Source organism: Rana temporaria, chromosome 4 (genome assembly GCF_905171775.1).
Source record: "Rana temporaria chromosome 4, aRanTem1.1, whole genome shotgun sequence".
NCBI classification, from domain to species: Eukaryota; Metazoa; Chordata; class Amphibia; order Anura; family Ranidae; genus Rana; species Rana temporaria.
The window spans coordinates 213,277,461-213,292,861 of NC_053492.1; the positions used below are offsets into that span (position 1 = coordinate 213,277,461).

Genomic DNA, 15,401 nt, shown 5'->3' on the forward strand with positions numbered 1-15,401 from the left:
ATTGCAAAAAATTCTTCCAAGTTTTTTTTCAGAGCCAACAAGTGATTCTCCTGCGAAAGAATATAGGTGTTATTCCTCCATATGTAGCTATTAGAGCAAGATAGCCCTTGGTTGATTTCAAGTGTGATTGGTGCGTGATCGGACCAGGTTATATTGTGGATGTCAGCTTTGACAATCTTTGGCAGGAGAAGCTTGTCGACAATGAAGTGGTCTAATCTAGAATAGGATTTGTGAACCTGTGAAAAAAAAGTGAAGTCCCTTTCTGTCGTGTGCAGGCATCTCCAGGTGTCATACATGTCTTCTGAGGAAAAGATGGGAGATAAACCTTTCCTGGAGATAGTTCCTTCCTTGGAGGTGTCCATAACGGGATCCATGGGTGCATTGAAATCACCGCAGAGTATAAGAGTTCCTTCTTGTATTTTCCTTGTTTTCTTGAGAATTTTCCGGATGAATTGGTGAGGATTTCTATTGGGAGCATAGATGTTAACAATTGTGTAGATTACATTGTCTATTGAGGCCACCAAAATTATGTATCTGCCTTGATTGTCGGTTATTAGGTTGATCTGCTTGAAAGAGATAGTGTCCTTGATTGCTGTTATCACTCCTTTTTTCTTCTTTTTGCAGCTGGATATGAAGATATGAGGAAATTTATGATGGTTGAACTTGGGAGTTTTGTTTAATGCGAAATGGGTCTCCTGGATGCACATGATGTCACAGTCATATTTTAGGGCATCCGTCCACAGAGCTCTTCTTTTGTAAGGACTGTTAAGTCCTTTCACATTCAGCGAAAAGAGTTTAAGATTCATTATAGTTACTTGTGTACTTGCTATAGGTAGTCAAATATTTTTTATACAGATAGTTTGTAAAGGTAATGGTTTTGATGTAGATATATTTTCCTGCCATTAGATGGCGGTGTTGGACCGAGTATTCAATATAAGTGATTTTAAAGAAACGAAAAAATAAAACATAGTCTTGTAACGCAAACATAACAATAGAAAAATAAAAGAGTTGCAGGGCAACTCTAGTGTACATTGAACGTGTACCAATTTCCAGGGGGTACAGGGAAATAATACTGGGTAAATCAGGTATATGGATCCCTGATCTTCAAGGAGAAAAGCCTTGGATATTTAACTTTTGAGTAGTTTTCAGCTCCAGAAACTGCAGCATGTGACTATATACAGGGCATATTATTATCTTACCATGTATAGAGGAGTCATTTGTGACTTTTTTGCCAGTCTTGAGACACTTTTCCAGGTGTGGATTTATCCGGTATGTTGTGTTCCTTTGGTAAAATGCCCCATGAGCGTAAGATTTTCAGACCTTGCTCCAAGTTGTTGATCGAGTATGAGGTACCTTTATGGTCAACGAGTATTTTCGTAGGGAATCCCCATTTGTAAATCATGTTGTGATTCCGTAGGATCTTGGTAATCGAGTTGAGATTTTTTCGTGCTAGTATTGTTGCTTGTGAGAGATCTGCATACAAGATGATACCTGTGTATGGGTCCGGTAGCGGGGAATTTCGTCTTGCGAATTGCATTAGTTGATCTTTCACTTCATAGAAGTGTATTCTGGCTATGACGTCTCTTGGTAATTTTTCTGAGATGTGAGACGGTTTGGGCAATCTGTGAGCTCTGTCTATTTCAAGTTGCTGTTGTGGGATTGTTGGAAGTAATTTTTTAATCATATCCTTTATGAAGCGTTTCAGTTCCGGTGGTTTAACATTTTCGGGGACGCCTCTGAATTTTACGTTGTTGCGTCTGGCGCGGTCTTCTAAATCTGCCATTTTCATTCTGAGATGTTTAACTTCATCTTCTAATTCAAAGTGAGAGTCGACCATTTCATTGTGTGCAGATGTGAATTCACACATTTTATTTTCTACATAGTCTACTCTTTCTCCTAGCGCGTCCATTTCCAATTTGGATTTCTGCATGAAGTTCATCATATCATATTGTAATGCGCCTCTCAGGGAAATGATCATGTCTTTTATGGTAGAATCCAATATGGGTTGTCCTGCTGTGGGAATAGCATTTAGCTTCTCATCATACGGATTTATATGTGGTATGTGATTATTTTCCAATGAGGGGTTATTGCCTTCCTCAGAAGAAATCCTTCTTTTTTGTCTGAGAGGGCTTGCCAGTTCATTTTGTGTATCAGGGGTGCTATACCATTTTTGTCCACTAGATGTCTCCTCTTCCCCATCTGAGTCAGCAATGTTATGCTCTGAGCTCTGCTCTGCTCTATGCTCTGAGCTGTGATGAGGGAGGGAGGAGTCAGCGCCATCTTTATTCCCCTGTGTCCTAAACGGACCAACAAACTCAGCCAATTTTCGGGGTCCCTCCTTGTTCTTACGTTTGGCCGACATGTTCCTCTTGTTCCCACTGCTGTCCGGATTCAGAGGTATGTTTCCAAGGCTTTCTAGTTGCGCTGTGAGTCGCTCAGGGATGTCAGTAATGACGGAGCTCCCTTATAATGCAGCCAGCTTGTTCCTCGGCTAGCCACGCCCCCCTCGTGTATGGCCACTTTTATACACCTAAAATAAAGTGCAGGGCAAAGCAACAAGTTTCATGGATAATCTGCTACCCTCCCACCTTTTTAGGTTTACAGGTTCAGCTCCTTTCAGATTGGGCAGTATGAATCTAATTTTCTCTGTTTCAGATGTGGGTTTGCTAGCTGACAACGAGAGGATAATTTTCCACTGTGGCATGCCTGCAAGTTCTTTAACCACTTCAATACCCGCCCATAGTCATATGACGTCCACAGATGGGATCTCCCATCCTGGGTGGACGTCATATGACGTCCTGGCCTTTGTGGGGGGATATCTGAATGATGCCTGCAGCTAGAGGCATCATTCAGATATCTTTCTCTTCTGCCAGCGATTCTGTGCAACATAAGAAGGATCATAGCGGGGGATCCGCCGCTTGATCGTTCTTATAGGCGGCGGGAGGGAACATCCCCCGCCGCCATCCGGTGCTTTTCTGGGCTCTCCCGTGCCATCGGGGGCCCAGAGAAAGAATCGTCTGGCGCTGGCAGGAAGCATAGAGATGACTGGTGATGACCAGATGGTCACCAGTCATCTTTATGACCGTCGGAGGACCCGGGCGCGATGTGATGACGTCACGCCCGGGTCCCCGTAAGTAAACAAAGCCGCGATTGCGGCTAGTAAACAACAACAATAAACATGAGATCGGTCAATTTTTTCACCGATCTCATGCTTTTCAGCCTGGAGGAGAAATGCAGGGTCTTATTGACCCCACATCTCTCCATAAAGAGGACCTGTCGCACACATTTCCTATTACAAGGGATGTTTACATTCCTTGTAATAGGAATAAAAGTGAAAAAAAAAAATATGTAAAAAATTAAAACGCCCCTGTCCCCGGTAGCTTGCGCGCAGAAGCGAACGCACATGCAAGTCCTGCCGACATATATAAACGCCATTTAAACCACATATGTGAGGTATCGCCGCGTGCGTTAGAGTGCCAGCGACAATTCTAGCAGTAGATCTCCTCTGCAAATCTAAACTGGTAACCTGTAAAAATGTTCAAAGCGTTGCCTATGGAGATTTTTAAGTACCGAAGTTTGGCGCCATTCCATGAGTGTGCGCAATTTTAAAGCGTGACATGTTAGGTATCTATTTACTCGGTGTAACATCATCTTTCATATTTTACAAAAAAATGGGCTAACTTTACTGTTTTGTTATTTTTTTAATTCATGAAACAATTTTTTCCCCCAAAAAAAGGCGTTTGAAAAATGATTGCGCAAATACCATGCAAGATAAAATGTTGCAATCACCGTTGTTTTATTCCCTAGGTGTCTGCTTAAAAAACATATATAATGTTTGGGGGTTCTGCGTAATTTTCTAGCAAAAGAATGATGATTTGTACATGTAGGAGAGAAGTGCCAGAATAGGCCCGGTATTGAGGTGTGTATAAAAGCCCTGTATTGAAGGGGTTAATCTAGAAAGTACTGGTTGTGAAAGTTTACTGAAAAAGAGAATGGTGATGATCTATACCAGCCTTTCTCAATATTTTTTAATTCAACGGAACCCTGGAAAACCAAATGTTAGGTCTTAGGGAACCCTTACAATGACCAAGAGTGAAAGGTAAGTAGATGCAGCATAACTCGCAACTGTATACTGGAAACCTGGTCAAAGCAAAAAGAAGCCCTTCACTGAAGATGTTGATAAAATGCTTAGCATACACTTTTTTTGTTTTTATCCAGGTGTCACAGCTTATGTGGAAGTGTGGTCATCAAGCAGAACAGAAAATTACTCCCAATCTTTTACTGAGCAGCTCCTTAACTTGGGTGCAAAGGTAAGCAAACACACAGTTATCGCTAAACCAAATGCGTACAATATGTCAGCTTCTTTTTATTAATTAGTTGTTTGTTTACAGGTTACAAAGCGACTAAACAAACAAGTTACCCATGTTGTTTTTAAAGATGGCAGTGAGAGTACATGGGACAAAGCAGTTAAAAGTGGAGTCAAACTGGTGTCTGTCCTTTGGGTTGATAAGTGAGTATTTTTAATTTTTACAACAGTAGTGCAAGTGTTTAAATGATTCAGTTTTAGCGATTAAAGCAGAACTTCACTCTCTCAATCAACACTATTTGTAAGCCATATACTACTAGCATTAGTAAATAGATAGGAAAGTATATCATATTTACTAATTTACTTGTATTAAACTTTTTACATGTCTTCAGTTACTTCCTCCTGGTTTCCAGGTCTAGGCAAATTATGTCCTATATAAATTATGTCCTACATCCCAGGAGTCTTCTAGAGGGGAGGTGGGGTATTCTCAGCTAGGCACACCCTCTTGCCAGCATGCCTTGGCTAAGGGCAGATGGATTTCAGGAATTAAATGCTACATGAATCATCCTCCACCCTTAGGCCGGGTTCACACTAGTCCGACAATAGCTCCGGCATTGGGAGCTCATGTCGCATGACGTGTGGAAATGAATGTTTCCCTATGGGAGCAGTCTTAACTGATCCGACACATGTCGGAGCGACTTTGCAAATGCTCCCTGTACTACTTTGGACCGACATTGATCCTACTTCACTCCATTAAATATCATTGAAGTCGGAACACAGTCTCGCACGCTCGGACTTTGGCATGCGACTTGTACTCTGCTGATCTTGAGGGGGGAACTCCACGCCAAATTCATGGGTTCCCCCTTTCCTGACCGGCTGGGTTGCTGCTCGGATATGGGTCTGGTATGGATTTCGGGGGGAACCCCACGCCATTTTGTCGGCGTAGGGGTTCCTCTTTATATCCGCACCAGACCCATGTGCCTGGTATGCTCTTGGAGGGGGAACCCATGCGTTTTTTTTTTGTTAAAATTTGGCGTGGAGTTCCCCCTCAAGATTCATATCAAACACAGTGCCTGATATTGGCAGGGATCCAAGTAGGATCCCCGTACATTGAAAGTCAGACTTCAAGTCGCAGGGCAAAGTCGAATCAAAGTAGTATCCTGTTCTTGAAAGTCGGATGAATGTAGGACCAATGTCGCAGAGCAAAGTAGGATGAAAGTCGTGTAGTATAGTGTGAACCCAGCCTCACTTAAGATTAGGGATGAGCTCCAGGGTGTTCGCATAGTACACGCGCAGAGACCGCCAGGAAGTCTGCATGGCGCTGCGCTAATCACAGCCAGGGAGACATTGTCCCGATGCTCGGCTGCAGAGATCGGGAAATGTCTCCCTGGCTGTGATTAGCGCAGCGCCGTGCAGACTTCCTGGCGGTCTCTGCGCGTGTACTATGCGAACACGCTGGAGCTCATCCTTACTTAAGATGGCCACGGCCAGAAAGACTGGGTGTTTTAAAATTATTTCTCGGCAAGATAAAGCATGGAGACATGAATTTGGGGGGGGGGGGGGTGTGCTGCTTTGAATATTAGAAATTAATTAAATAGTGTTTTTGGTTCATGGTGCTCAGATATAGCGTAGTTTCGCTTTAAATGCTGTGTAATAATTGCTACAGAAGATAGAAATACATCCAAAGAGTTACTTGGTTGATAGAAAAAAATATATATATCATAAAGCAGCGTTAAACCCAAACCCAAAAATGAAATATACTCGTGTTGGAGCTTACCTGTCATTAGATGTGGTGGCTTTTTTTTTATTTATTTATTTTTTAGCAATTATTACAGTGCTTCCCCTCCTAGATGAAGGAACACAGGGGGAACTTTTTTACAACAGCATTGTCAGTCTGGGGGGAGGGCAGTGTTGGATGTACTACAGATTTATACTATCACATTGAAGCCAAACTCCAGTTAATACTTTATAAGCAGTTACAGCAAATATTTTTCCTTTGGACGAAGGTTTTACGTAAATAAAAGATGATCATTTGTCAGCATCCCTGCTAGTGTTAAAGCAGAGTTTCACTCATTGCATGCATCACACCCGTACAACCCCTTGAAGTAATACCGGCAAGTTTGTGATCATTACCGGTGCTTCAAAAAAAGTGAATATCTGCCACACCAATAATCGGTCGACCTTTAGCTCCGTACATCAGACACCGTTTGATTTTCCTGTGACAGTTGTGTCACTGCTCTCTTCATCTGTCAGCTGCCAGGGAGAATAGCCAGACTCAAGGAGGAAGGATTGGCGTCTAACCTTTGACAAAATTCTAATTTTTATGCTGGCAAAAGTGCTGTTTAGTTTGCCTAGACTAAACATTTAAAGCACTTGATGAAGTGCATTATCAAGCTCCTTCTAAGTTGACATGCTTGGGGAATGTAAAAGTTCTCTAGGGCTCGTTCACACTAAATGTGCATGAAAATTGCACAGATTTCAACTGCAGAGACAATGGTTTACTCCCATTTTTCCTCGTTTTCCTGCATGTGGACATCTGTTTTCATTGGTTATGTGCCCTATTCACACCAATGTTGATGTGTCAGTTTTTTTTCTCTTGTGCAGAAAACTGCATAGATGACGATTCCTGCGCAGAAAATCTGCAGGTAACAGTGTTTGGTATAAACATCGCACAAAGAGTAATTTTTATTTATTTTTTTTCTTGCACCTGATTGGGTATTCTTTACAAAGTGAAGCTTCACCACATTCACTAAATCTGGGGAAACAGTGCAACCCCTGCTCATATGCTCCTAATCCAGAATATAGGGAGAGGACATCTACTTTTCCCAACAGTGCCTAGAGAGCTTTTGCACAGGGTGGATATCTCTATCCCGCAGCAGCTCCTCCTCTGACCCGCTGTTGACTCGCTGACAGTCCCATTCACTTTAATGGGATGGCTGGTGATGCAGCAGTGACACAAGGTGAGGGACGTGGCAGCAGCAGGTGAGTGGATGCCCGCTAACGGGCTTTGCCATGATGGCTCTGAAATGACAGGTGCTCTGTAAATGCCCCTGCGTTGCTGTCATAGCGTTTCTGCCCCTGCGTTGCTGTCATAGCGTTTCTGCCCCTGCGTTGCTGTCATAGCGTTTCTGCCCCTGCGTTGCTGTCATAGCGTTTCTGCCCCTGCGTTGCTGTCATAGCGTTTCTGCCCCTGCGTAGCTGTCACAGCGTTTCTGCCCCTGTGTTTGCGTAACAACTTAGTCCTGGTAGGTGCTGGGGGGGTGTTTCACTCATTGGGTCCAGCGTTCCAGACGCCATGGATCCTCTGCATTTCCAGCAGTTGGTTGTCCCCCCTCTGTCAGCATCATGCTCAAGGGTTCAGTCCTTGGGGGGGGGGGGGGGGGGGTGATGTCCACCCACGGGTCATGTTGGCCGTGCAGTCGTCTCAGCATCCTCTGCGTCTTCAGTCTCTCTCTGCGTTTCAGTCGCTCTGCGTTTTCAGTCTCTCTCTCTGCGTTTCAGTGTCTCTCTCTCTCTCTCTCTCTCTCTCTCTCTCTCTCTCTCTCTCTCTCTCTCTCTCTCTCTCTCTCTCTCTCTCTCTCTGCGTTTCAGTCTCTCTCTCTCTCTCTCTCTCTCTCTCTCTCTCTGCGTTTCAGTCTCTCTCTCTCTCTCTCTCTCTCTCTCTCTGCGTTTCAGTCTCTCTCTCTGCGTTTCAGTCTCTCTCTCTCTCTCTCTCTCTCTCTCTCTCTCTCTCTCTCTCTCTGCGTTTCAGTCTGTCTCTCTCTCTCTCTCTCTGCGTTTCAGTGTCTCTCTCTCTCTCTCTCTGCGTTTCAGTGTCTCTCTCTCTCTCTGCGTTTCAGTGTCTCTCTCTCTCTGCGTTTCAGTGTCTCTCTCTCTGCGTTTCAGTGTCTCTCTCTCTGCGTTTCAGTCTCTCTCTCTCTGCGTTTCAGTCTCTCTCTCTCTCTCTGCGTTTCAGTCTCTCTCTCTGCGTTTCAGTCTCTCTCTCTCTCTCTCTCTCTCTCTGCGTTTCAGTCTCTCTCTCTCTCTGCGTTTCAGTCTCTCTCTCTCTCTCTCTCTCTCTCTCTCTCTCTCTCTCTCTCTCTCTCTCTCTCTCTCTCTCTCTCTGCGTTTCAGTCTCTCTCTCTCTCTCTCTCTCTCTCTCTCTCTCTCTCTCTCTCTCTCTCTGCGTTTCAGTCTCTCTCTCTCTCTCTGCGTTTCAGTCTCTCTCTCTCTCTCTCTCTCTCTCTCTCTCTGCGTTTCAGTCTCTCTCTCTCTCTCTCTCTCTCTCTCTCTCTCTCTCTCTCTCTCTCTCTCTCTCTCTCTCTTTGCAGTTTGTGTGTCAAATTCGCTTTATTGGCAGGACCAAATACAAGTTAGCATTGCCAAAGCAAGGAAAAGGGGAAGGGGGGTAATATATAGGGGAAAGGACATAAGTCTGTGAAAGTCCTCAGTTTTTCATGTCCCTCTCAGTCTGTGACACGCTGTCACATATTGGGCAGCTATCTTCGCCATTGGCTCCTCTTCTCCCAGTAGAATTTGGAATTTCCTATTCTCTTCTGTAGAATTGAAGTCCGGGATGAGAGCGGAGAGTCTCTGGAAGTGAGTGTCCCTCACTGATGAGTACTTAGGGCAATGTAACAGGAAGTGTTCCTCATCCTCAGGGACCCCCTGGTCACATTGCTGGCACAGTCTTCTCTCCCTGGGCTTGTAGGTCTGTCTGTGCCGTCCTAATTCCATTTCCAGGCTGTGGGCGCTCAGTCTGTACAGGCTCATTGTCTGTCTTTCTTTGGGGTCTTGTAGCACCTCCAGGTACGGGGCCAGTTTGTATTCTCTCTGCAGTGACTGGTAAATTTTTAGTTTTTTTGGAGTTTTTTATTTCGTGTCTCCATTCTCCAACATGTTTTTCTTTGGAGTTATAAATTATGATTTTTATTTGAGATTTTGACAGGCCGCATTGCTGAGAGTTTTGGGGAGACAAGGTGTTGATAAGTTGTTGCAGGCCACATGGCTTGGACTGGTTCTTACTGTCCAGTAAGGCTTGATGGTGGTAGGAGTTGGGACTGCTGTTTTGTAGGTGGTCCCAGTATGATAGCGCCCTCTTCTGTACTGCAAGAAGTAAGTGAAATCTGCCCAACTCGGACCGGCAAGCACTGTTGGAGGTGCTCCGATGGACTTGGAGGAGGTGCTTGCAAAATTCCAGATGGAATATTTCTGTTGGGCTGGGGTCCCATTTGGATTGGTCTGGGTAGGTGACAGGACCCCAAACTTCACTGCCATAAAGAAGGATTGGGGCGATGACGCTATCAAATATTCTGAGCCAGACTCTCACGGGTGGTTTTAGGTGGTACAGCCGTCTCCTGATGGCATAGTAGGCTCTGCATGCCTTGTCTTTTAGTGCCTCTATGGCTGGCTTGAAGCTTCCTGATTGGGTAATGTCTAGGCCAAGGTATGTGTAGCTGTTGGTTTCATCCACAGTGCAGTTGTTTATTGTGAAGGAAGGGCTCTTTGTTTGATTTGTATTTTTCTTTTGGAACACCATGGTTTTTGTTTTGCTGGAATTGATTGGTAGTGCCCATGTGTCGCTGTATTTCTCCAGAACTTCCAGGCTGTCTTGTAGGCCTTTCTCTGTTGGTGACAGAAGTAGGAGGTCATCCGCATACAGCAGGAACTTCACCTCGTTGTCATGTAGAGTCAGTCCTGGTGCTGGGGAGGATTCTAGAGCGGCCGCCAGTTCATTGATGTAGATGTTGAAGAGGGTTGGACTTAGGCTGCAGCCCTGTCTGACCCCTCGGGCCTGCCGGAAGTGTTCAGTTCTTTTCCCATTCACCTTTACGCTGCAGCTGTTCTCAGTGTATGAACTCTTGATGACGTCGTATGTTTTCCCTCCTATTCCGCTCTCCAATAGTTTGAGGAACAGGCCTGGGTGCCACACTGAATCAAATGCCTTCTTAAAGTCCACAAAGCAGGCGAATATCTTCCCATGTTTTGTATGGTGGACATGGTTCTTGATGAGGCTGTGCAGGGTGTAGATGTGGTCTGTAGTGCGATGGTTTGGCATGAACCCCGCCTGACTTCTGCTGAGGACATTGTGTTGTGTCAGGAAGTTGAGGATCCGTTTGTTGAGGATACTGTTGAATAGTTTCCCTAATGTGCTGCTGACACATATCCCCCTGTAGTTGGCTGGATCATACTGGTCTCCACTCTTATGGATGGGTGTTATGAGGCCTTGGTTCCATACTGTAGGGTAGTAACCAGCACTCAGGACCAGATTGAACAGTTTACACATTGCAGCGTGTACCTCTGGGGAGCCGTGTTTAATCATCTCTGGCAGGATTCCATCCATCCCACTGGATTTTTTGGTTTGCAGGTTTTGGATTTTCTCCCCAAATTTACATCTAGGGGGTTCTGGAAGTCTTTAATTTTTTCCTCCATATCATTTAGTCTTTTGATGATGTATTTTTGTTCTACAGTTAGAGCCTCCTCTGGAATATTTTTGTAGAGGTCCTTAAAGTAGTTGAGCCAGATGTCGCCATTTTGGATGTGGAGGTTGTTTTTCCTGGGTGCTGAGCCAATATTCTTCCATGTTTCCCAAAAAGAATTTTCCTGAAGTGCCTCTTCCAGCTGTTGCAGGTTTTTGGAGATGAGGTCTTGCTTTTTCTTTTTAAGGGTTTGTTTGTACTTTTTCTGTAGGGTGCTATAGGCTATCCTTAGGTCAGCGTTGTCAGGGTCTCTGTGTTTGTTATTGGAGACGGTCCGTAAGGTGTTCCTTAATGCTTTGCATTCTTTGTCGAACCATTTATTGGATTGTTTGTTGGATGGTTTCCTGTAGTTGGTTTTTCTCAGCTGGGCTGTTTCTGCAATGGTGTGTAGTATTTTATGGAAGTCCTTTGCTGCCTGGTTCACACCTGGTGGGCTTATCTTATAGGTGGTGTTTTGGAAGTTTTCAAGCTGTTTTTTAATGTCGGGTCTGTCTGTTACCTCTCTGTATTTTGTGGTAGACTGTTTGGACCATTTAAATGATGGTGGCAGGTTGCGGAGAGACGCCCGGTGGAGTTTTGGTGATGGTTTGCTAGAAGATTTGATGTATAGCAGTAGTTGGTTGTGGTCTGATAGGTGTGTTTGTGGGGTGACTGTAAAACCATTGATGAGTGTGGGGTTCATATCTGTGATGGCATAGTCTACCACACTGCTGCCTACATGGGAGCTAAATGTGTACCTTCCTAGAGAGTCTCCCTTGGTACGGCCGTTGAGGATGTAAAGGCCCAGACTGCGACACACATTCAGCAATTTTCTTCCGTTTTTGTTGGTTGAACTGTCATAGCGGTTTCTTTGATTCTGGTCGTAATTTGCATGGCCCAGTATGTATGTGTTGCCATCAGAACTTGTATAGTCCTTTTCCCTTCCTGTCCTGGCATTGAGGTCTCCGCAGATGAGCACTTGTCCCAGGGATTGGAATTGGATGACCTCATTTTGTAGGATCTCATAGGTGTCTGGTCTGAAATATGGAGACTCTGCTGGGGCAATGTATGCTGCACACAGGTAGATGTCAGACGGTGAGGTGAGGATGGAGCTGCTTATTCTTAGCCAGATGTGGCTCTCTCCTTTTTTGATTGCATTGATGTTCCCATGTAGCTCCTCCTTGTACCAGACTAATATTCCTCCTGAACATCGGCCCTGTTTGATGTTTTTATCTTTCTGTGCAGGGACAGAGAATTCCCTATAGCCAGTAGGTACTGATGGTTCATCCTGTGCCCTGCTCCATGTTTCCAGGAGGATTTGTATGTCCGTCTCATATAGTCTTTGCTTGAAATCTGGATCATTTACTTTGGATCCGAAGGCTGAAGCGTTCAGACCCTGAATGTTCCAGCTACTGATTACTAATGATGTCATTTTTTGATTATATATTTATATACCTTGTAATGGGTGAATTTCTTGGGACCAACCGGTTCATAGGTGTCTCTCTCGCTCTCTGCGTTTCAGTCACGCTCTCTCTGCGTTTCAGTCTCTCTCTCTGCGTTTCAGTGTCTCTCTCTGCGTCTCTCTCTCTCTCTGCGTTTCAGTGTCTCTCTCTCTCTCTCTCTCTCTCTCTCTCTCTCTCTCTCTCTCTCTCTCTCCGTTTCAGTCTCTCTCTCTCTCTCTCTCTCTCTCTCTCTCTCTGCGTTTCAGTCTCTCTCTCTCTGCGTTTCAGTCTCTCTCGCTCTCGCTCTCTCTCGCTCTTTCTGCGTCACAGTAGTTCTGCCCCGACATTTCTGTCTCTGCATTTCTGGCCCAGCATTGCGGTTATGCTTTTCTGTCTCTGCGTTGCTGGCCTAGCATTTCTGTCTGCGTTGCTGGCCTAGCATTTCTGCCTGCGTTGCTGGCCTAGCATTTCTGCCTGCGTTGCTGGCCTAGCATTTCTGCCTGCGTTGCTGGCCTAGCATTTCTGCCTGCGTTGCTGGCCTAGCATTTCTGCCTGCGTTGCTGGCCTAGCATTTCTGTCTGCGTTGCTGGCCTAGCATTTCTGTCTGCTTTGCTGGCCTAGCATTTCTTCCCCGGCGTTCTGGCCCAGCATTTCTGGCTCTGCGTTTCCGTCTCAGCGTTCAGTCGCAGCATTTCTGGCCCAGCATTTGTCATGCGTTTCTGGCCCAGCGCTCCAGTCTCTGGCCCAGCGTTCCAGTTTCTGCGTTTCTGGCCCAGCATTCCAGTCTCTGCGTTTGTGTCAATTCTCCCCCAGTCTCACGTTTGTGTCATTTCTTCCCCAGTCTCACGTTTGTGTCATTTCTTCCCCAGTCTCACGTTTGTGTCATTTCTTCCCCAGTCTCACGTTTGTGTCATTTCTTCCCCAGTCTCACGTTTGTGTCATTTCTTCCCCAGTCTCACGTTTGTGTCATTTCTGCCCCAGTCTCGCGTTTCTGTCATTTCTGCCCCAGTCTCGCGTTTCTGTCATTTCTCCCCCAGTCTCACGTTTCTGTCATTTCTGCCCCAGCATGTCGGTCATAGCGTCTGTCTGTCATGGCTTGGTTGTCGTTCGTTGGTCATCATGTCTCTTTGTACTTTGTCATGTTGCAACCTGGGTTAGTTAGCTAGTACTCGCATCTCGGGATCTGTCACGTCTACAGATCCATACGGGCTGAGGTTTCGTTTTAATGATTGTTGACCACAATCTTTTCGCCTGTATACCATAGTCATATGTTGCACGTTCATTCCTACACCTATACAACCACCCACCACGCTCCGTGGGTACACTAGCCTTGAGTGTTCAATTAATGGCCTGTGTCTGCGCTGCAGGTCACTCTGGCTCATTTACCACTCACACCAGGGTGGGGGGCTGTCTTCATGTTCATTCACGCGCAGTGGTCTTGACGGTTCTGCTCATGTTCTCATACTTGGGTAGGTGCAGAGGGGTGGTGTTGTTGTTTTCATGTCTGGTGGTCTGTTGTCATGTTTGCTGGTTTATGTTCCTGATCTTGGTTCCATGTGTTATAATGCTATTGCCTGGTGATTGATTGATTGATTGATTGATTTTTGAGCTTAATTAGGCGCCAAATGCCCACTGTGAAGTGAGCGTCTAAGCGCCGCTGGTGAGATGTAACTTTGAATCAATCAGTGGTGAAGAAGAGAGAGAAAAGAGAAGAGAGGGCGGTAAAAGGAAAGGGTATCCAGCCCTTAGGGGAGCAAGAGGAAAGAGCCGTGAAGTGTATGAGAAAAAATATAAAAGAAAAAAGGAACAGTGGGGATACTAGAGGAGGGGTAGAAGACATCATAGTTATTAGAGAGGCAAGTGGCCCCTTCAATGAGGGGGCGGACTGTGAGAGGGAAAAGAATATAAATTTATCCATAGGCCTGGATGAATGGTTCCGTCTTTAGTTTTTTTCTGAAGAGGAGCAGGTTAGGTGTCATCTTAAGTTCCAAGGAGAGGGCATTCCACAGCATGGCACCCCTACTCTGGAGTCGTTTGCCTCCCATGGAAGAAAGTTTAGACGGAATCACTGTGGCTAAATGTTGGGTCCTGGATCTTAATTGGCGCGAGGGTTCATAGTGCACCGCCAAGCTGTGTAAGTACTTGGGACCCTGTCCCCAGTATGCACGGAAGAAGATACAGAGCGTTTTAAAGATCACTCTCTGCTCGATAGGGAGCCAATGAAGTGATCTCCTGGCCAGGCTAATATGGTCTCTTCTCGCTAGACCGAGTACAAAGCGAGCAGTGTGGTTCTGAACCACCTGAAGCTTATGGGCCCATTTCTGCGGGGCACCCAATAAGAATACGTTTGCCCCGTCTAACCGGGAATGGATAAAAGCCTGGGCAAGTAGTGATCTGTTATTTTGGGTGAATAGATGTTTTACTTTTCTGAGGAGCCTTAGATGGTAATTGGCATTCCGCAGGATGTTTCTGAAGTGGGGCACAAACGAGAGGGTGTCATCGATTATGACTCCTAGGTTTTTTACCTGCTTGGCTGGAATGGGTGTGGGTCCGAAAGACAGAGGCCAAGCAGCCAGCAATAGGGGGCTAGTAGGACCAATTAATAGAACTTCAGTTTTAGCTGCGTTCAGTCCAAGCCTATTGCCAGCCATCCAGTCCTGTATTTCTACCAGGCATTTCGCCAACTGAACTGGCTGCTGAGGTCCTCTTGCTGAATCAACCAGAATTTGTGTGTCATCGGCATAAAGCTGACACTCCAAGTTATTGTTCTGGATGATGTCAGCAAGAGGACGAACATAGCAGTTAAAGAGGAGTGGCGATAGAGCACTCCCCTGTGGGACTCCGCATGTCGGAGGTCTTGGGGTAGACCGGTGTGTTCCCATCTTGACACATTGTGTTCTCTCATGGAGAAACGAGCGTATCCAGCTCAGGACCACCCCGTTAAGACCAAAAAGATGTTTTAATCTGTCCAACAGTATATCATAGTCGACAGTCGAATGCTGCGGAGAGGTCTAGCAAAATCGGGGCTGCCGACCCCCCTGCGTCACGGATTGTCAATAATCTTTCTCGCATGGCCAGCACAGATATCTCGGTTCCTCTTCCCGGACGAAACCCCGACTGGGTGTCATGGAAGAGGTTACCCCCCTCAAAATAGTTTTGTAGCTGCCTGAAGACTACTTGCTCTAGGATTTTTGCCAGGAAGGGGATGGCGGAAAT

At 45.6% G+C, this 15,401-nt stretch overlaps 1 protein-coding gene across 2 annotated transcripts in view; it reads left to right on the forward strand.

Moving 5' to 3' along the window:
• The window catches only part of MCPH1 (microcephalin 1), a 427,349-nt gene that overhangs the window by 10,775 nt on the left and 401,173 nt on the right, over nt 1–15,401 (forward strand). For both annotated transcript variants that reach the window (XM_040349814.1, XM_040349813.1), the window contains exons 2-3: nt 4,219–4,310; nt 4,392–4,510. In XM_040349814.1, the coding sequence (XP_040205748.1) occupies nt 4,219–4,310; nt 4,392–4,510 (211 nt within the window). The remainder of the gene's footprint in view (nt 1–4,218; nt 4,311–4,391; nt 4,511–15,401) is intronic.